Source organism: Ursus arctos, unplaced genomic scaffold, assembly GCF_023065955.2.
Source record: "Ursus arctos isolate Adak ecotype North America unplaced genomic scaffold, UrsArc2.0 scaffold_20, whole genome shotgun sequence".
Taxonomy (NCBI): Eukaryota; Metazoa; Chordata; class Mammalia; order Carnivora; family Ursidae; genus Ursus; species Ursus arctos.
Window position 1 is genome coordinate 23,210,033 of NW_026622875.1, and position 20,668 is coordinate 23,230,700.

At 48.8% G+C, this 20,668-nt stretch overlaps 1 protein-coding gene across 3 annotated transcripts in view; it reads left to right on the top strand.

Moving 5' to 3' along the window:
• NMNAT3 (nicotinamide nucleotide adenylyltransferase 3) overlaps positions 1 to 14,549 on the top strand; it is a 110,934-nt gene extending 96,385 nt beyond the window's left edge. Inside the window, exons 3-5 of one of the 3 annotated variants that reach the window (XM_057315918.1) lie at positions 455 to 638; positions 5,700 to 5,782; positions 12,292 to 14,544. In XM_057315918.1, the coding sequence (XP_057171901.1) occupies positions 455 to 638; positions 5,700 to 5,782; positions 12,292 to 12,710 (686 nt within the window). In that variant the 3' untranslated portion in view covers positions 12,711 to 14,544. Of the gene's footprint in view, positions 1 to 454; positions 639 to 5,699; positions 5,783 to 12,291 lie in introns of all 3 variants that reach the window. The other 2 variants (XM_026497140.4, XM_026497141.4) reach the window with 2 other exon arrangements.
• The last annotated feature ends 6,119 nt before the right edge of the window (positions 14,550 to 20,668 follow it).

Sequence of the window (20,668 nt, forward strand, 5' to 3'; positions counted from 1 at the left end):
GAGATAGGGACAGCCAGCGAGAGAGGGAACACAAGCAGGGGGAGTGGGAGAGGAAGAAGCAGGCTCATAGCGGAAGAGCCTGATGTGGGGCTCGATCCCATAACACCAGGATCACGCCCTGAGCCAAAGGCAGACGCTTAACTGCTGTGCCACCCAGGCGCCCCCCTCCACCATATTCTGACCCTAACTGTCCGCACTGCTGTCTGGGCGCCTTATCTCGCCACATCCTCACAGCCTTGCTCTCGGGAGAGGAAGGACTCCGAGTCGACTGGAGAAGCCTGTGGCCCCTGGGGCAGCCTTTACCCTTGCCTGAGGGAGCTGGCCCAGCCGGAGAGAATGCCCGAGTCTGCTCCCACTCAGGATGAGGCCCAGAGACTTTCGCACCTGCCTGAATTCAGGCCGCCAGGTAGTCGGTGTTGGCACATACCACACACCACTGCTCTCCCTTGCCTAGGAATGTACCAGGTGATCGGGGGTATCATCTCTCCTGTCAACGACAACTACAGGAAGAAAGACCTCGTGGCTGCCCACCACCGGGTGGCCATGGCCCGGCTGGCCCTGCAGACGTCCGACTGGGTCCGGGTGGACCCCTGGGAGAGTGAGCAGGTGCAGTGGATGGAGACAGTGAAGGTGCTGAGGTAACAGTGGGCATTTTGTGATGACCAGGGGCCACGGGACACATCTGCAGAGCCCAGTGGGTGACAGGAGAGACCAAGTATGAAGTGCGGCTTCATCCAGGCTCTCTGCCAAAATCCCAGAAGTGCTTCCTCTCAGAGGGCGAGAGACCCACAAACTCTTAAAGAGGGCCTGAGTGAAAATAATCACAACCCACTGCCCTTCGGGACGTACTTTCTGGAAGCGCCCAATCTTGTTTCAGAGGGCTGTATCCTCAGGCTCGAGGGCAGCCAGCTACTAGCTGTGAGACTGGGCTCTTCCATTCTCTGAGACACATTTCTCACTTGCAAAATGGGGACCATAAAACCTAATGAGGACTTTTTTAAATTTAAAGGACTTTCCTGTCCCAAAACCCCGTAAGACATAGATGATTCACTAAGTGGGACCTTCTATCATTGTCATCATTGACTAGGTTGAAAACTGCATCTACATCTTAAGCCATCTTTTCTAATTGTTCAAATCCTGGGTTCTATAAATCTCGACTTTTATGTAAAATTTTATTTAAAAAGGCTATAAATCTAGAAAGTTGCTAGGATCTTTTTCTTTTGGAACTGCTGTTAGCACCCAGCAGAAGTAATTGGCTATTTAAAAGCTCTGGGAGCCCTGCACGCTGGGGCAGTGGGTCACTGCCTTGTGTCTGGGAAAGGGCCCTGGGAGTTTGCTGGAGAGGCAGGAAGCCCCGCCCAGCCTGGGTGGCAGAGGGGACGGGGAGGTGGGCCTGCCTGTCACTAACGCAGGCTCTGCTGAAGGGTCTGCAGACTGGGGGCTGTGTGTCTTTTATCTGTTCGGAAGCAGTAGGATTGTCAGGGCTTAGGAAGCCCAAGGGACAAGGGCCAATAATTGGCAGGTCTGTTCATCAGAAATCGATTGAGGTTTTCATTGTTTTACTCATCTTCACAGTCACTTGGTTGAAAACTGTTTATCTTCTCCTGGTAGTAAAGGTAAGCGCTTAGTGGCATATCCTGGCTCTGATTATTTGCCTTTTTCTTGGGAACGAACCAGCTAGAAGCATTCAGCAATTCAGTGCTACTTCCGAACCTCTTGCCAAATTAAAAGAGCAAATATGAAATAATTGTTCAGACACGCGCTCTCTCTTTTTTAACATAAAGAAGAAATGTATACCTAGATCATCCCTTCAGAAGAAGCTGTATACCCGGCTCTCACCTCTGGAGGATAGCAGAGGGGCAGACACACGAAAGAGTAGATAATCCAGCAAATCACTGAGCTTTGACTTGTAGTCACGAAGACACTTTCCTTCTCCAGCCTGTGAGAGGCAGTGTAGCCTTGGGCCCAGATTTGGGAGCCCAGTTTACTCGCTCAGTGACTTGATGTAAGTGAGTTAGCCTCTCCGCGCCTCTGTTCCTCGCCCAATACCACGAGGATGACACCACCTACTTCTCTGGGGTACTGCGTGAATTAAAGGGGATGATGTGGGCAAAATACCTGGTTTATGGTAGGTGCTTCATAATGTTAGCTGCCTTCCCTGCATCCCTAACACTGGCTCACAGTTATCCTCCAAACAGATAAGCCATTCCTGGATAAATAGGAATTGACCACAGAACTACGTAGTATTGTCACTGCTTCTGCTGCAAAATGCAGGTGTGAGCTAAGAGTTTACCAAACACTTTTTCTTTTTTCACTCTGTCCTTTACTCCACTGCTTCTCAGCCCTGGTCGCACCCTGAATCACTTGGGAGCTTTCAAAAGTACCGAAGCTTGAGTCTCATCCCAGAAACTGGGATGCCATTGGTCTGGGGTGGGGCGTCAGAATTTTTAAGGGCTCCCTGGTGATTCTAATGCGTGGCGGGGGTTGAGGCCACAGCCTCAGTCACCAAGTATGTGAATCAGGTTTATGATTATTAGTACCGAGATCCATCCAAACCAGTGGGCCCTGGCTGGAGGAATCATCTCGGAAGCTTTTTTAAAATGCTCATCTCCCTGCCCACAGCCCTCAGGGATTATGATTTGTGGGTGGGATATAGGCATGGGTGTTTTTTAAAAGGTCTCCAAATGATTTATTTTGTATAGCCAAGGTTGAAAATCCACTGATTTAAATAGACAACAGTTTTATCAGATAACTGGTTACATTTTTTTCAATATTTAGAGTGAGCTTCATTAGAAAATTTGATTGCTAATGTTTTCCTAAAATGGCCAAAAGCATTTTTTTTTTTAAGATTGAAAATCTGGTAACTGTAAACTTAGGTGATTTTAGACGCATGGTAGAAATCCATCCCAGCCTTTGCTCCATTTAGTATCTTCCTGATAGAGTCAATAGTGAATTTACATCATAGGACAAACAGTGTCACTACGACAAATGTCACTATGAAGTAAATTCACAGTAGGGTTCATTGAGGATTCTTTTTCTCCTTATCGGGTTGCTTATTTTTACTCTAATTTTTTTTTTTTAATCTAGGCCAGCTTTCATGCTTTTAGAACATTTGGTAACTTATTTTGCTCATCTTCTCCCCACGCTGTGGGGGGAGGTCCTTAGTCACAGTGCCATTTGAGGTGGTCCGTCATCATCACCATCAGTACTGTCATCTCACGTACCCCTTTGCAAGCATGATCTTATGCTATCCTCCTTTTACAGATGAAGAAACAGGTTCGGAGAGGCTAAGTTAGTCAAAGTCACAAAACAAATAAGCGAGTGGCGGAGCCCGTCTGACTCTGAAGCCATGTTTATGGTCCTCTTCAAACCAGTGGTCTACGGGTGGGGGCACAGTGGGGCTGACTTTGTTCCTGCCACAATGACCCCCTGACCAGGCATCCCTGGAGAACTGTGGGGCTGCGGAGGACACAGAGAACTCATTCCCAGGATCAGCCCTCAGGCCCAGGGCCAGGCACACCAGGGCACCACTTAGGCAGACAAGAGGAAGCCATGGCCGCTGCCCCACAGAGGCCGAGTGGAGGTCTATGAGGAAAATAATTATTCGAGAGCCAGCTAATTTTCAAAGTAGGCTCAACTTGAACGAGGAGCTTCCAGGTAAGTAAAGTAAAATGACAGTCACCACCTGTACTGTTTGTGCCAGGCTTTTCTAGGTAGGTAATATCTAGTCACCTCAGCAACTCTGAGAAGTAGGTGGGTTTAGTCCCATCTTACAGATGGGGAAATGGAGGTTCTGAAAGGGTCAGTAACATCCCCAGAGTCCTGCAGTTAGAAAGTCGAGGTGAGACTCACACCTACTTCGGTCTGATGCAAGATTCCAGACTAATTCAGGAGCGAATCCTCAGACTTGGAGCTTACCAAAACCAAAGCAGATAGTAATGGAAACACAGAGTCCAGCTAGGCCCTAAGAAGACTCGACATGAGTCTCCGAGATCATCAGGAAGGACTTTGGACCAGAATTAAATGTATTTATCCGCCCACTCCTTCCATCGTTCCTGAAGTCAGCTGACTCTAGGTAAGCAGTTCCTGAGGACTAAGAATATAAGGATGAATTAAAAGAGCTGACCGTTCACAGAAGAACAGCTGATGTTGATTGGGTCCTTTCTTTTTTTTTTTAAGATTTTATTTATTTATTCAACAGAGAGACAGCCAGCGAGAGAGGGAACACAAGCAGGGGGAGTGGGAGAGGAAGAAGCAGGCTCATAGTGGAGGAGCCTGATGTGGGGCTCGATCCCGTAACGCTGGGATCACGCCCTGAGCCGAAGGCAGACGCTTAACCGCTGTGCCACCGGGCGCCCCTGATTGGGTCCTTTCTGTGGCTGGGCCGGTGCTAAGCCTCTCCATGAATCCTCAGCGCTCGCGGGGTGGGTGAGGTCATCATCCCCCATTCTACAGATGAGGAAACCAGAGGCAGATTGCTTAAGGAGCCCACCACGATTGCGCAGCTACTAGTTGGAAGCAGAATTCCAACCAAGCGGTCTAATTCTAAAGCTTAGCCTTTACACTGTGCCTTCTCCCCATGATGACCAGCACTGGGCCGCGCGTCCAGCGTTTGGCAGGGTAGAAGCACGTTCTCTCTCACGGTCTGGGGCTGCTCAGCAGGGAGGTCGGCATTAGCTTCCACAACGACCAATAGACAGATGAGGTCAGTGAGGCTCCGAGAGTGCAAGTGACTCCTCCAGGGTCCTACAACCAAGAAAATGTAAACTCGAACCCACCCCATCTGGCTGCAAAGCACCTGCTTTTCCCAGCAGGCACTGCCTTCTCCCAAACACAGCTCTTGTAAATGTGTAATTCAGTAGGGGGAAGGGGGAAGATTGCGTTGATACAAGACGTGGTAACTGCTGTGCTGGATCAGGTAGGTCTTGATTCGCACACTGATCGCTAAAAGCCAGGCCTGCCGAGCTGGTGTAAGTCTAATCAGATCTAAAATGCTAACACCAAACGACACTTGCTCTGTCCTGCCCACTGTTCAGTGCACTTTGAGTGTATAACTCCCGCATTACTCGTGAGAGGCACGCAGGATCGCTATTCCTCACGACGCAGGTGCTGAACCATGCACACGGAAACCTGCTCACGCCCCCCCAGGGTCACCCAGCTGGCCTGTGGGCGAGCCGGGATTCAGCCCAGGCAGCCTGGCTCCCAGCCAGACTCTTAGTCCCGAAATAGGAGTTTCACAGGACAAGAGTGAGCTGTGGGCCACGCGCTGTGCAGTAGCTCGCTTTCCTTCACTGAAGTCTGAAAGGTAAGCTTTAAGTTACAATAATAATAATAATGTTATTATTCTGGCTTTACAAATGAAAGGTTTTATTTTGAACTCAGGTCTGTCTGATTCTCCCAGCCCATGTCCTTAATCCCTACTCAACTTTTTTAAAGTGAGGCAGTGAAAGACAAGGTTAAAAAAGTAGAACTATGCTCATTTCCCCCCTTGGGGCTCACAGAAGGCAGTGGATAGCCCAGAGGACCCGATCACATCTGCTTTCCTCTCAGCCCCCGGCACGTAGCAGGCCCTCCACAAACATTTGTGGACCGGGCTGCCTACCTAAAATGGACAAAAGCAGGTGGAGACTTAAAAACTGAGACCCCTGGGTGGCGTTGCGGGGACGGACGCACCCTGAGCCCGTGTGTTTGCAATGCAGGCATCATCACAGCGAACTGCTCAGATCTCTGCCCCAGACGGAAGGCCTGGACCACGGCAGGGCTCGCAGCACGGCCCCCACAGGTGGGTGCGGACCCTCTCGTCCCTGGGAGGGAGAGAGGTCGGGGATTCGTGGGACCCACTCCCAAGCACAATAAGGATTCTGAGGCTCGCCTGGGTACCGGTTTCCAGGTTGAAAGGTCAAGTTCAACAATCCACCACCCTCCCTTGTAAATCGGGTTGCTAATTTAGGATTTTTCTCATCCAGAGGAGTTTACCTACCCTTGTGACTTGTGCTTGTGACGGGGATTACAGTCAGGGCTACACAGGGATAAACTGGTGAGTGATGTGGGTTCTTTTAACAGCCTGAGCCTTTCCGAGTACAAACGTGCCACTCTGACCCTCAAACAGAAACCTATTTTTAGGGGAATTTCAGTCCATATGGAATGTCCTTTCAATTTGTAACCCCGGGTTTCTACCCTATTGTCAACTCCTGGTATTTGGTAGAAACTTGTCAGTTGTGACTTTGAAGTATCTTCCCTCTCTAATGGGCAGCCCTGGTACTAGGAGTCAAGTGCATAGGCCCCTCATGCAAATAAACAGGAGGCCCTGGTGATGGAAGGGCAGGATGTGACATGGTCTGGGAATCACTGGTCCCGCCTGGCTGAAATCCCAGCAGGCCCATCTGTGGGGTTTCCTACTGCCAGTCTCCCAACTGTGGGTGGTGGGATACCAGTTCCAGATCAGAAGGGCTCAGGAATGTCACAGTTAAACCAACCTAAAATGGTTTCTTTCCTGCAGGACTTTTCAGAGCCTTTACTATGATCTTGTGCATTGTGACTCTACAAGAAAGAGAACTAGCTTGTCACCATTATCACTTTTTAATCCTGGGACCCTTTTCAACACATATTGGTGCCCCCCAGAACACAGACTGGAAGACACTCTTCTAAAAGAACTTGAAAATGCCACCAAGCCCTAAAGGTTTCATGCAGCAGTCCCCAAATGCTGCTCAAAGGATCACTCAGGGCAGAATCGCCTGTGTGTAATAATTCCCAGGCCACACCCCAGACCTCCTGAGTGGGAAAGGGGCCTGGGAATTTGGATATTTAACAGGCACGCTGGGATTTGCTTTATAGCCGGTTTGGGGAACCGCACTAGAGTAGGAATCCAAGAAAGGAGGAGTTACGGCATCTCCTGTACAGTCAGCTTTACAGTATTCATTGTATTACTCTGGTCTGTGTGCCTCTCTTCCCTCTGACTCCCAGTCGTGAGCACAAGCAGCTGTTCATTCTCAGCCTCTGCCTTGTATTCCAAGCATCTCCGGCTCAGCAGCTACTCCTACTAGAGTTAAGAGACCCTTGCTGAGCACCTCCCCAGGCCAGGCTCTGGACTCAGGAGGAAAACAAAGGTAGCCTGCCCCACCCCCTGACCTAAGGCTAGAGACACGCTGTGGATGGTGGGGAGTCCAGGCATGGATTAGGAAGGCTGCCTGGAGGAAGAGACACTAGCACCGAAACTCATAGGATCAGTACCTTATCTGGGATTAGGGGCATTTCTGGGCCGAGGGGCAGCCGGGCAAGGCACAAAGGCAGGGTGCTGGGGATTCCTTGCTGCTGGGAATGCCGGCGCTTCCAGTGACAGGCAGCAAGCCTCTAATGATGTGGGAGGGTTGCCACACAGAGGCTTCCAGCCTCTCCTACTTCCCCTCTCTGCACCTGCTTCCAGAATTCCTGTCTCAGCTGGACTGCCCCTCCTCCCCCTTCCCTTTGACTCCCCTTTTGAAAACCTATCTGTCCTCTTAGGCCCAGGTTGGACCCATCTTCCTGTGAAACCAGTCCCAACTGCTTTCACGGAGATGGGCTCTCCCGCTCCCTCAGCCAAAGCTCACCCACAATCTTTTCAAAACTTTTTTTAGAGATTTTTATTTATTTATTTGTCAGAGAGAGCACAAGCAGAGGGGGCGGCAGGCAGAGGGAGAGGCAGGCTCTTGAGCAAGGAGCCCAATCCAGGACTCAATCCCAGAATCCTGGGATCATGACCTGAGCCGAAGGCAGATGCTTAACTGACGGAGCCATCCAGGCACCCCTCAAATTAATTTTTCTAGGGGCTACTCTGCTTGGCCCTATGATGCTGGGAGTTTGTTCTTTATCCCCTTTCTTACTATTCAAACCCTGAGCCCTGCTCATCTTGTTCTCTCCTAAAGTAACTGTTAAAAAGTAACTGTTAAGGGGCTCCTGGGTAGTGCAGTCGTTAGGTGTCTGCCTTCGGCTCAGGGCGTGATCCCGGCATTATGGGATCGAGCCCCACATCGGGCTCCTCCGCTGGGAGCCTGCTTCTTCCTCTCCCACTCCCCCTGCTTGTGTTCCCTCTCTCGCTGGCTGTCTATCTCTGTCAAATAAATAAATAAATAATCTTAAAAAAAAAAAAGTGACTGCTAAAAAAAGAAAGTTTATATTGAATGAAAAGTAGGCTTTTCAATTTACCAAAATATATTAGGGGCTTTAAAAATGTTCATGTCCTTTGCTTGATATATTCCCCTTCTAGGAATCAGACTGCAAAAATAATTAAAAATTGGGACAAAGATTTATGTAGAAAGATGTTTATTATAAAGCAATTTTTATAATGGCAGATAATGAAAGTAACCTCGATGTTTAAGTATAAGGGAATGTTTAAATTATTCTGTATACATAGGATGAATAATTGAGACAAAATGTTTTTGGAGAAAGGCTTATGAGGTAAGTGATCCTGTGTATATAATCTCAAGTATATTAAAAAAAAACACGTAAATATACTTGCACATCTATTTGCCTGTCTAAATCAATAGGAAAAAAACCAAACTACACAAAAATACTGAGTTTTTGTAGAAAGCGGAATTGTTGTTTTCGACCTTAAATATGTATTTTCCATACAGTTTATAGTTGACACAGAGTTCACGTTTGTAATCAGAGGGAAAAAAAACAGTAGAGCAATTAACAAGAGGAAGGCGGAGTTCTTCCTCAGCATACATCTGGCTTGTATGTTACTAGGGGCGTGTTTGTAAGGGACCATTTTGTGTGCTGTGTATCTCGTTGTGCGCTCGTGTCCTCTGGGACTGCAAAGCCTGACAGCGTGTGTCTTTTGTGCAGGTGGTCCCTGCCCTTGTGAGCACGGCTCGGCAGCCTTGAGGGGATTCCCTTTCCACACAACCAGAGCAGGCACCCCCTCTCTTTCCATCTTGTGCTGATTTGTTCCACGGTGGTCTTGTCTGGTTGATTTGGGTGCTGCCCTTTAACACCTGGCTTCAGCTCTGGTGTCACGTTTACCCAGAAGTCCCACACTCCTGAGTGTGTCTATATGGCTGTGCCCAAAACCTGCCCTGGGCCGCAGAGTGACACCGCAGTCAGTCTGTCACTCAATTTCCAGAACCTCCACAGGAGGTCATCCCCATTTTACAGCAGAGGAAACCAGCCCCGGCTGCTGGAACTCTCCTAGGCTTCCAGCAGCTCTGAAACTGGAACCCAAGGCTGACTGACCTCAGGGCTGGGTGTTCTTGTATAGAGAGTTAGGGCAACTGGACATCCTAAGAAAAAGGTCCCAGTGGCACTTCCCTCACTTTTCATGTAAATCTCTGCTTTTCAAAGCCCGTGGCTATTCCAAGAAAGCCCACTGCCTCAAAATGCCCACGGACATCCGAAGTAGGTCACTACATCGTTTTTAAGATGAATCAAATCGGCAGCCTTTATTCAGCACCTCAGACTTAAGGACTTGGACAGTCAGTCGCTCAATCTGAAGTTTGTAGCAGTGATGTGAATGGATTTGAAAGAGATCCGTAACCGTCTCTTTGAGGACTGCCCAGAGTGGGAGTCTAAGGCACGTGTTGCCAGAAGTGATTACCCCACAGACATGCCTTTGATTTGGGGGATGGGAATTCTGGTGTGGGCACTTGTCCCCTGTAGGCAAGAGCTCACAGCGAATTGCATTCCTGTCACTGTCAGTAAATCAAACAGTGTCTAATATCGAAGCCATTGTGTGGAAACTGCTCCCACAAAAATCCACCAAGAGAGGAAGGGGGTACCTTCTTTGACCTGTGGTAATGGGGGGAGGGTGTGCTCCAGGCCTCAGGAGACCCTACAATTAAATGCCCATCATTTAACCTCCCCCATAGGAAGAGCACATAAAAATCACCCATTTGTTTAAAAGGTCAAAAGCGGGTCTCTTGCTATATTACAATGGTTGAATAAATAAGAAATTGGAGTAGAACCTCACAGATGTAAAATAGTTCAAATCCACATATGTTGTGAGTAGTGGGACCAGCCCAAAGTAGTGAAAAGTGTGAGTTATCGATTAATTTTTATTTATTTTAATTTTTTTATTTTTATTTTTTTTAAAAGATTTTATTTATTTATTTGACAGAGATAGAGACAGCCAGAGAGAGAAGGAACACAAGAAGGGGGAGTGGGAGAGGAAGAAGCAGGCTCATAGCGGAGAACCTGATGTGGGGCTCGATCCCAGAACGCCGGGATCACGCCCTGAGCCGAAGGCAGACGCTTAACCGCTGTGCCACCCAGGCGCCCCTATCGAGAAATTTTTAAACGCAATTTTATTGACTAAAAATACTCCCTAAGTGTTGGATGGACGTGTCGATGAATGGGTTAGTGGATAAGTAGGTGGAAGGGCGGATGTGTGGGTGGATGGATGGTAGTTCACACTATCACACTTACTCTGTTCCAAGCACTGTTCTAAGTACTTTATACTTATAAGCTCATTCAATCATAAAATGATCCCATGGGATAAGTACTGTTAATATCCTCATTTTAAAGTTGAGGTCATAAAGCTGTTGAATAGAAGAGCCAGGATTTGAATATAAGGTGTCTTGCTTTAAAGTCCTTGTTCTTAACTGTGGACAATTCATGAATATATGCATCGATAAATGTTTGAATATCATTTCATTATACCAATATTCTGCTAGAGTGTTTGAAAAGTCTTTCTGTAATTCTATCTGCTGCTTCAAAATCAGTAAACAAGTCTTGTGCCCACTGTTTCATGGATGGGGAAACTGAGGCCCAGAGAAGGATGGATCTTGGCTCCAGCCCCACAGCAGCCTGTGCCTGACTGAAGCTGAATTCAGACCTCCCCATGATCCCTCCAGTTTCTCACTTTCCATTCCACAGCCGGTCTGGTGCTCCTTTGTAAACTTATCTCTCCAATCCATGTCCAGATTCCTTCCATGGTTCCACAGCCTCAACTGACCATTTACATCAGCTCTTTCCCCAGCAGGTAGTATCCCTGAAGCCCCTCCCAGCTGAGGTTTCATGGTGATGAGAGCTGCCAGCACTCTAGGAACACAGCCTCTGCCATTTCCTGAAGCTAGAATCAGCTTCCAGAAGGACCAGAGATCCTAGTGGTTCCTGCTACCTAGCACGGACTTGACTTTCTCTTTTCCAGAATAGCCCATTCGAAAGGGACGTGACCTTGAACAGTGCCAGGAAAATCCAGGAGGGGCTTCTGGGTTCTGATGCATATACAATTCCTGCCAGCAGGAGGCGGCAGAGCCCAGCAGTTACAAATGCCCCTTCCAGAGGCTGGCGGGCTGGTTTGAATCCTGCCGCCTCCTCTGCCTAGACCAGTGACCTCAAGCAGGTTGCTTGCCTCTCCAGGCCCATTGCCCTCTCCACTGACCGCTCCGCAGACGGGCACAACAATAACGCCTACCTCATGAGGTTGTTCTGAGGATCGAATGAGATTAAACCCACAAAGCGCTTAGCTGTCGTGCTCACACCAGGCACCCAGTACACGTTAGGCATCCTTTTATCATCATAACCATCATTCTGTTAGAACAAATGCCAGAGGATTACCCACATTGATCAGTTGTTCCAGAGCTCTGTTATATTGGAAACAGATGAAAAGGTCACTAGCTGTTGATTATCCAAAGAATCTTTATGATGAGATTTTACTTATAGAGGTACCAGGTGTTAGGGCTGAAATAGATTGTTAGAAACGTGGAGACTTGTCTGAGGCCCACAGCTTGTTAGGGATCTTACAACCTTACCTTCTGTCAGAAGACGGGGCTCACAGCCACCTTTGGCCCACTCTGCCATGGGGTCCAGCCACCGCAGACAGACTTTTGGTATAATACTGGAGGGGGAAGAAAAAAGCTGTTGTGTATTTCTTGGCACTTCGCCCATATTAAACAAAAGATGTATTGATTAGATTATTACTTAAAACTGCGTGTCCCTGAAGTAGCTTCAGAGTCACTTACATGCTTTTTCAGTCACGAACACAGACATTGAGTTCCCAGTACATTCCAAGAAAAGCATCTTTTTTTTAAAAGATTTATTTATTTGACAGAGAGAGAGACAGCCAGCAAGAGAGGGAACACAGGCAGGGGGAGTGGGAGAGGAAGAAGCAGGCTCATAGCGGAAGAGCCTGATGTGGGGCTCGATCCCATAACGCCGGGATCACGCCCTGAGCCGAAGGCAGATGCTTAACGACTGAGCCACCCAGGCACCTGTCCAAGAAAAGCATCTTGTGCAATTTTCAAACGGAATATGATGTTATCTTTACTGGCCGTGACCCTTCTGTAACCTTGTCGGGATCCACCCTTGTTTTTGCAGCTGTGCCCGAGCTGAAGCTCCTCTGCGGGGCAGACGTCCTAAAGACCTTCCAGACCCCCAACCTCTGGAAAGACGCACACATCCAGGAGATAGTGGAGAAGTTTGGCGTGGTGTGCGTGAGCCGGATGGGCCACAACCCGAAGGAGTACATCTCGGGCTCGCCCATCCTGCACCGGTACCGGCACAACATTCACCTGGCCAGGGAGCCCGTGCAGAATGAGCTCAGCTCCACATACGTCAGGCGGGCCCTGAGCCAGGGCCACAGCGTGAAGTACCTGCTCCCAGACGCTGTCATCACCTACATCAAGGACCACAACCTCTACACCAGGGACGGTTCCTGCAAAGGCAGTGGCACCCAGAGGAATGAAGGAAAGACAAGCTGGGGAGAGCCCGCCACTCCGCCATGGAGCTCCTCCTGACGAAAGGGCACTGAAGGTCTTCGGCTTTTCTTTTCTTTTCTTTTTTTTTTTTTTTTTGCTTTTCCGTCTGCCCTTTGTTTTATTTAGGCAATGAGTTTATTTCAGAGGGGTCTCCTGTCCCCGGAAGAGATACCTTCTTTTGGGAGGAGGAGCAAGTGCCTGCATCTCAAGAAGGGACATTTACCAAGAAAGTTAAAAGGGCGTGGCAGGTCACTAGAACTAGACGCAGCTCTCGGGGGCTCTGGCCGCAGAGCCCTCCTTCCTCGGGGACGGTGCCCCTGGCATGCGCACTGACGGCAGTGCTGCGCCAGGCGGGGCCCCTGACGCTCGGATCAGAACGGCCCACACGCGTTTCTTAACTAGGACCAGGTGCAGCATGCTGGTCTTGATGGGAGGGACTTGACAGGATGCTAATTACCAAACAGTGGGCTTTGTCAACACCGTGTTCCAACAGAATGATACTAATCGAGGACTCCAAAATTTGGAAGCCGCTCCTGCCGATTTACACTGAATCTTCCCCTAAGAACCACCATCTGTCTGCCTAGGCTGTAGATACGGTTTCAACTGAGATCTTTCTAAGGAGTGACCCTCAATATTTTTGATACGGCAGATATTTTTACCGCGACTTTTTTATAAATGCCAGGGCTCCTGATCTCCAGGTTTCTAAAAAGGAACTGAGGTAAAACAGACGCTTTGACTATTTAGAGGGTCTTTGTGAATGTTTTATGACCGCCTGCCTGTTTGAATATCGGCAAAGAGATAAATAATAAATTGACATAAAAAATACTAATGAAAAGTTTCTTTTTTCTTCCTTTGTTATATTATTAATGCCTGATATACCAGCCGTTGCTCTTCTTTTTAGCTACCCCGTGAAATTTGCTACTGTTCCAATGGAACTGACATGAATTTAAGAGTCTATTTCCAGGTAGTAGCAGTGGAGGAAGCAGTTGCTTTTCAACACCCTGCAAAGCGTGCTCTGATCCGAAGCTCTGGGCGGATGGCTCTGTTCACGTGGGCCCTAAAGGATGAGAGGAGGAGCTTCCCATGTGTCCAGGATTTGTCATTCCACTCCTCCTTAAGAAGAGCTTTTAATTGGCCTAATTCTGTTTGAGTTTACTCTTTACACTTGCTGACCAGATGACTGAATGCATTCAGAATGTACTTCTCCATTCTTTTACCCTGGTTCATCCTTGCTGCAGATGCAGTCATCAGAAAAACAAAGGGCCAGTCAGGAAGAATCTACTATCTCCCCAAACATATCCCAGTGTTCGTGTGGGTGTCATGATAGAGAGGAGTAAAGTAGGCAGTCAGGATTTCCTGGGTCTAGAGTAGTGGGGCCCTCCTGTGGGGGGCGGGGTCCCTAGGCCCTCACCCCTGCAACCTCTAAAGCTGCTAAGCCATTCCCCAGCCTGCTTGAGCTCTGCACCCCAAGGGATCTTTAAGAACCTTGATAGTGCAGGGGCATAGGGATCAGACGACCTTATCCACAGCAAGCCGTGTGACTTGGACCAGCTCCCTTTCCTACTGTGAGCCTCGGTTTCCCAAACTCTGAAATGCAGTGGTTTGACTAGATAAATTCTCTTCTAGCTCTGATTTCTGAGGCTCTGAGTGCCCTCTTTCAGCCTGTCCACCCTTCTTTGGGTCCAGTTCACTTCTGGCCACACTGGAAGTTCCCCAAGGGGAGAGGGTCTTTGCTGATGTATCCTAAGTGCCCAGAAATTTGCTGCCCCAAACACGGTTGCAAGATGCGGCATTTGCATCCCCTGGGAGCTGGACAGAATTGCAGGCTCTCTGGCTCCACCCCAGACCTTCTGACTCAGAATCTGCATCTTAATAAGATTCCCAAGCCATTCAACGTACCGACCTAGAACAGTGCCTGTTCAATAAATATTAGCTTGATTTTTAATAGACTGAATCTATGATTGAAATATGTGATTACATCACGTTTACTCTGGTGAATATCTTCCTCCTTACCCTCTGAGCAACATTTTCCCACTGTTCTACATGGAGTATAGAAAGCAAACAGCTTTAGTGTCCAGAAAAAGGGGTGGTGAGGGATCCTGTGGGTTTGAAGCAAGGTTTCTCAACTTGGGAGACGTTGGCATTCTGGGCCAGATCACCCTTTCCTGTGAGGGGCTTCCCTGTGCAGTCAGGGTGCTGAGCAGAGTCCCCCACCTCTCTCCATTAGATGCTAGAAGTACCCACCACCACCTCTAAATGTAACAATAAAAATGCCCCCTGGGGCACAAAATAAGCACCCTGGTTGAGACCCACTGGTTTAAGGATATGGCTAGGGGTGGGGGTGTGTATGCGAGGAGGGGTTCCTGCGTTTCTCAGCAGGGCAGATGAACAGACAGCAGCTTTAGAATACCACCCTCCTACACAGGACTAGTTTGAGAGGCGTCCCCACCACTCACGAGGTCTTGTTTATTCCGGGGGACACAGTGCTACGGACAGTGGGAATTAGAAGCCACGCCCTTGACTCAGAGGCACCCCCAACTTCAGTCTCCCTTACTTCCACGTGCCCAGAGTGGCTTTCTCTCCCGTGTTTTTACAGGCTGAGACTTCCAGGATATCCTGTGCCCTCCGTACTGACATCCACAGCCTGGCAAGTGGAGACACAAGGAGTGGAAGCTAGAAGTCTTGTGATTTTAATTTTTGTGATTCAAAATTCAAGGTTCATTTATTTGAATCATTTTTTGGGCATCTCTCACGTACCAGGCACTAGACAACACTAGGAGCATAACGATGAATAAAATAGTCTCTCCCTTTGTGAAGCTTAAGTCTGGTGGGAAGACGGAGAGGAATCAAAAGCTCATGTGACCAAACATCTGATTACGGACTGGGATGAGGGCTCTGAAGGCCGATACACAGCGCGCCCTACAGCCAGAGGCCCAGGTGCACCGTGAAGTTAATAAAACTGAAGCCCTAGTCCCTCACTTGCCTGGGCCCTTTTCAACAACCGGGCGGGGTGGGGGGACTAATTATGTGGGTATCTAATTTCACATTCATAGTTTTTATTCTTTTTCTGAAGAGTGGCCTTCAAAATGTATAAAGTATAGACTGAAAACATGAGAGATTCACCCTGATGTTAAAATATAGAGAGCAGGGAAGAGAGAATGGACCTGAAAGATGAATTCACAAGATTTGGGGATGGATGGAGGCAGCTGGGCTTTCAGGCAGAATGAACAACATATGCAAAGGCCCTGAGGCAGAGACGGCAAAATGAGCAGCACGATGAGCTGGATTCATCATCAACTCCTCAAGGAAGGGGTTCACTATTATAATGTGCACCACACAGCAGGCATCCTGGCATGCCAGCCTCTCCCTGTCCCCCCTTGCCATAGGTTCAGGACACCAGGCCCAACGAGGCTTAGAGCAGATGCCGTCATCTCTCTGATTCATGGCTGCATCCTGTTGGCTCCACCATTGCTGGGGCTTTACACTGTCTCCTTCTAAAATAAAACAACAAAACCTACTTTATAATAAAGTAGGTGCATATATATATATATATACACACACACATATATCTTTCAATTTCTGGACTCTTGCTTTGTCTCATTGATTCATGTAGACTTCTGTTTTTAGTATCAGGAGGGAAAACGTGTATCACCACAGTGCTCCTGATCTACTGCATTGACACTGCCCCGCGTACCTGATCTCACATTCCTTTCCATTCCCTCAGGCCTTTGCATCTAGTGCGCCAAGGTGTTTTGTTTATTTTGCAAGAACAGAAAAACAGGGTTTTGGCCTCCTGGGTAAATAGAATTTCCAGCCTTAAATAAAGGTTTTCCCGTGATAGCAGATGCTGGCCAAATGAGAGGGGCTCTGCATCCCAGCCTGAGGAAAGGATTTTTCATTTATGATACTGTCTGTCACTGGGAACAGAATGATGCAAAATCCCATTTTAAACCAATAGTGCATCAGACTTGCAAGGCACATTTGGTAATTGGGTTAATACACGAACAGGAATTTCCTCATCCCCATCCTGCCCTCCCTCTGCCAACAGTGTTTCTGCCTTCGCTTTGGGCAAGGGTCTCCATGCACAGACGATGTTCGATTTCTGTCACTAAGTTATTTCCCTGGACCAGAGCTCAGCATTACAGACACACGTGTGTGACTAATAAACGATCTATAATAATGCACGTAGGCGCACACCTCAGAAGATTTTAGAATTGTTAAAATAGCCCCAGAAAGTCTTGTTCATGGCACCAGACCTGTGAAATCTGGAAGGAACCCTCGCATTCATTGGACCCCGCCTTTCTCAAATTATCACAATGCTGAAATCCCACAAATTAATGGGAGTTGCAGTATTAAAAACAAAAAGAATATGGCGTCCTGAGGACCCGTTTGGAGAGCCCGGCTTTCCTTCTGGTGAAATCCAGTCTTACTTTCCCTGCATTCCTCACATGCAGCCCCTCCTCTCCATCCCTCCTGACACCGCCCAGCCCAGACCACCGTCATCTCTCAGCCAGACTCCTGTAGTCAGTCTCCCCACCTGCCCTCGGCCTCTGCGATCCATTCTCCGCACACGAGCCAGAGCAGTTCTGTGGTCTGCACAAATCTGATCGTAACACCTCCCTGCCCAAGCTCCTTCCACGGACACCAGTAAGAGAGTGGAAGACGAGTCACAGACGTGGAGAACACATGTACAAAATGTGTATCTAATAAAGAACTTGTGTCCAGACTATGTAAAGATCTCCAACAATTCAAAAATAAAAAGATGAAGAATTGATTGAAAGGTGAGCCAAAGATCTTGCTAGACCCGTGTGGGAGAAGGTTAACACAGCAGGCCTGACGCGGCTGCTGGGAAAGGCCTGCTCCTGAGCTAGTATCTGAGACATTGGCTTTTGGAACGCTGCCTACGATTCTAACTGATAAGGCTGTGTCGCCTACCTGGGGCACGGGGTCCTGCCATCCCAGCCTGCCGAGGCTGGTACACAGTGCGACTTGTGAACACCTGCTGTCCTAGGAGCTTGGAAGTTCCGAACGCACAGCTGGACGTGCAGGCACAGTGCCTACATCACAAGCCGCAATAAGACCCTTGGACTCAGAGTCTCAAACTGCCTTCCCTGGGCAGAAACACTGCACGCTGTGGCTGCATTTCACTGGTGGAGGAAGCGTATTTTGTGCGGCCCCCACCGCAGAAGGAGGACGTCGGAAGCCTTCGCCTGGACTCCCCCAGACCCTCCCGAATGTGTCTTTTCCCCTGGCTAGTCCTGCCGTGCGTCGCTTCACTGGAGTGACCCACTGCCGTAAGGATAGCTGCCCCGGAGCCCTGTGAGTCCTTCAAGAGAGTCACCAAACGTGGGATCCCAGAAGCAAGACACTTTACCAAAGAAGATACATGATTGACAAATGAGCACCGGAAAGATGCTTGGCACCAATCGTCGTGAGAGACCCACAATGAGATAGCACTTTGCACCTCCATGAACGCTTAAAATCAGTCAGCAAAATCCCATTCTTAAGAATCTGTCCAAAAAGAGATGCGAACGTGTGTCTGTCCACTCACTCGGGTGTGAATATTTATAGCAGCAGTACTCATTACAGCCAAACACTGGGAGAATTCAGACGTTCTTCAACTGGTAAATGCAAACAAATATATCCATGCAATGGGAAATGATTCAGCAACTCGAAGAAGGAACCAGTGGTAGATGCCTGCAACAAAACAGATGACTCCCGGAAACACGCTCAGCGAGAAAGACGCCAGACAGTAAGACAACACATCGTATGATTCCATTTATGTGAAATTTCTAGAAAAGGCAAAACTACAGATAGAAGCACAGAACAGACCAGCGGTTGCCTGCAGGTGGGAGTGGAGACGACTGCAGGTGGGCACAGGAAACTCGGTGGGGGAGGGGGTGGTGATAGGAATGTGCCAAAACTGGATCGCGGTGGCGATGGCACAACTCCGTAATTTTACCGAAGCTCATCAAACCACCTACTTTACATGGGTAAATTTTGAGGTACTTAAATTATACCTCAATCAAGGTGTTTTTCAAACATCTGAGCTTCCTTTGTGTGCCCTTGGAGTGAAGACCTGACTCCTCCGAGGGCAGCTGCCCCCCGCCCCCACAAGCTCCCACGCCCCACAGTGCACTGGGGCGGCTCCGCTTTGCTCAATGTCCCACACCCACGCCTCCCCTTCTGCCAGCACTTTCCCCACGCGCCCGCCCCACGCATGCTGTCTCTACAACCCTCCTTTGAGCTGACTCCCATTGCTTCTTCAGTTCTCTGCCTCTCCTCGCCTTTTCCAGGAAATGAGACTTGCTCACTGTACCTGTACCCCCAACTCCCTGCCCTCCCCTCATAAGAGAATTTCATCACTCTGGAAATGATGGATTCGGTGGTGACTCCAAGGTCCCCGAAAATAAGAATTCGTCTTGATCATTGCTCTTCGTCCCTAGACAACTCCTGACTCAGTAAATATTTCAGAAAATAATACCTAATAAGCATCTTATGAGCTCTGAGAAGCCCATGATAAACACACCTGTTTAACTTTGTATCAGTCAGTGATTTTGAAGCAAGTCTACACACAATCCTTCTTCTACGTATACCCTTAATACTATGTGGAACACGGTACTCGGAGTTGCAGTTTAGGGAGTTCTTATCTAAAGTTTTTCCCCAGTTTTTTGTATTACAGACAATACTGCAACAAATACCCTTATCCATAAGCCTTTACAAACCAGTGCTTTTGTGGGATAGATTCCCAGGAGTGGTACTGCTGGGTCAAATGCTCAGTGTACTTTTTATTCTAATCAATGTTACCACATTGTAGACAGTAGGGTGATTTTTTTTTAAAGTAAATTGATTTTTTTTTTTAAAGGAGACTCATAGAGCTGCAGAAATTCTCATTTCCTTATTCCTTTGCAGGGTGTCACCTTCATTATTCTTTATACAAACCAAAGCAATATCCATGTCTTTATTTCTACAGATAATGTGTGATAATGAATTTCAGGAACTCACTCACCTTAGAGAGACACAGCAATTTGCAGGCGAACATTGTTCCTGGTGTGTTCGATGGGTGGATAAAAGCAGGTTGTCTGGACGGGTGGTGGATTTATGGGTGGCAGGTGTCTTTCACCTCCTGCTCTCACACCTTGAGCCTCGGAGCCCGGGAGCACGGCACCAGGACAACTGTGCTAGCCGCCGTGCAGCTCTTGCAACGTCCTGGCGGGCAGAACGGGTCACTCTCCTGGCCACTGCCCCCGCCCCACATGCTCTGCTCCTCGGGCTGGCTGGGGGCTGGCTGCCTGGTGGGCTTGCACAAAGATTCCCTCCTGGATCTACTACCATGACTGCTCATCTGTCCTTTCCTCCTTTCCTCTGTGGTGGCACTCCGGTACTGACACTTGTCAGTGGCTCCCCATTTCCTACAGAGTAGAGTCCAAATAGCTTGTTAGAGCAGATAGGGTTCTCGGTGGCCTGGCCCTACTGGTTTCTCCACATTGTCTTGCACTGCGTCAGCCCAGGCCGTCCCTCCCCCCCCACGGCTCCCCCCCAGCCGTGCTGTCACCACACTTGATTACCCCACTCTCCCTGAAGCTGCCAGCTTTCCTCCAGCTCCCTGCTTTTGCATGCGTCACTCCCTCTTGGGAGTGTCCTCTACACCTCGGTCAGGCAAATCTCTACTCATCCTTCTAAACTTTGGCCCTGTGCTCACACGCCAGCATGTCCCGGAAGCACTCTGTACAAGCCGCTACTCGTTACACTCCTGTGCACACCCCTAGACCGTATCTTGCTCGGGGCGGAATCTTGGTCAGGGCGGGGTCTCTCTCAGCATCCGCAGCATCTAGCCCAGGTCCAGGCCCCTGCCAGGCGCTCAGGAAGTGTTTGTTAGAAGGACCCATCAGCGCGCGGCGTTGACACTTGCCCCAGTCCCTCCGGTGAGGAGCCACTAGGCTCCTGTTCTGGGGTGTGCAGCCCATGACCGGGTGCTGTGAGCGACATGGAAGGAA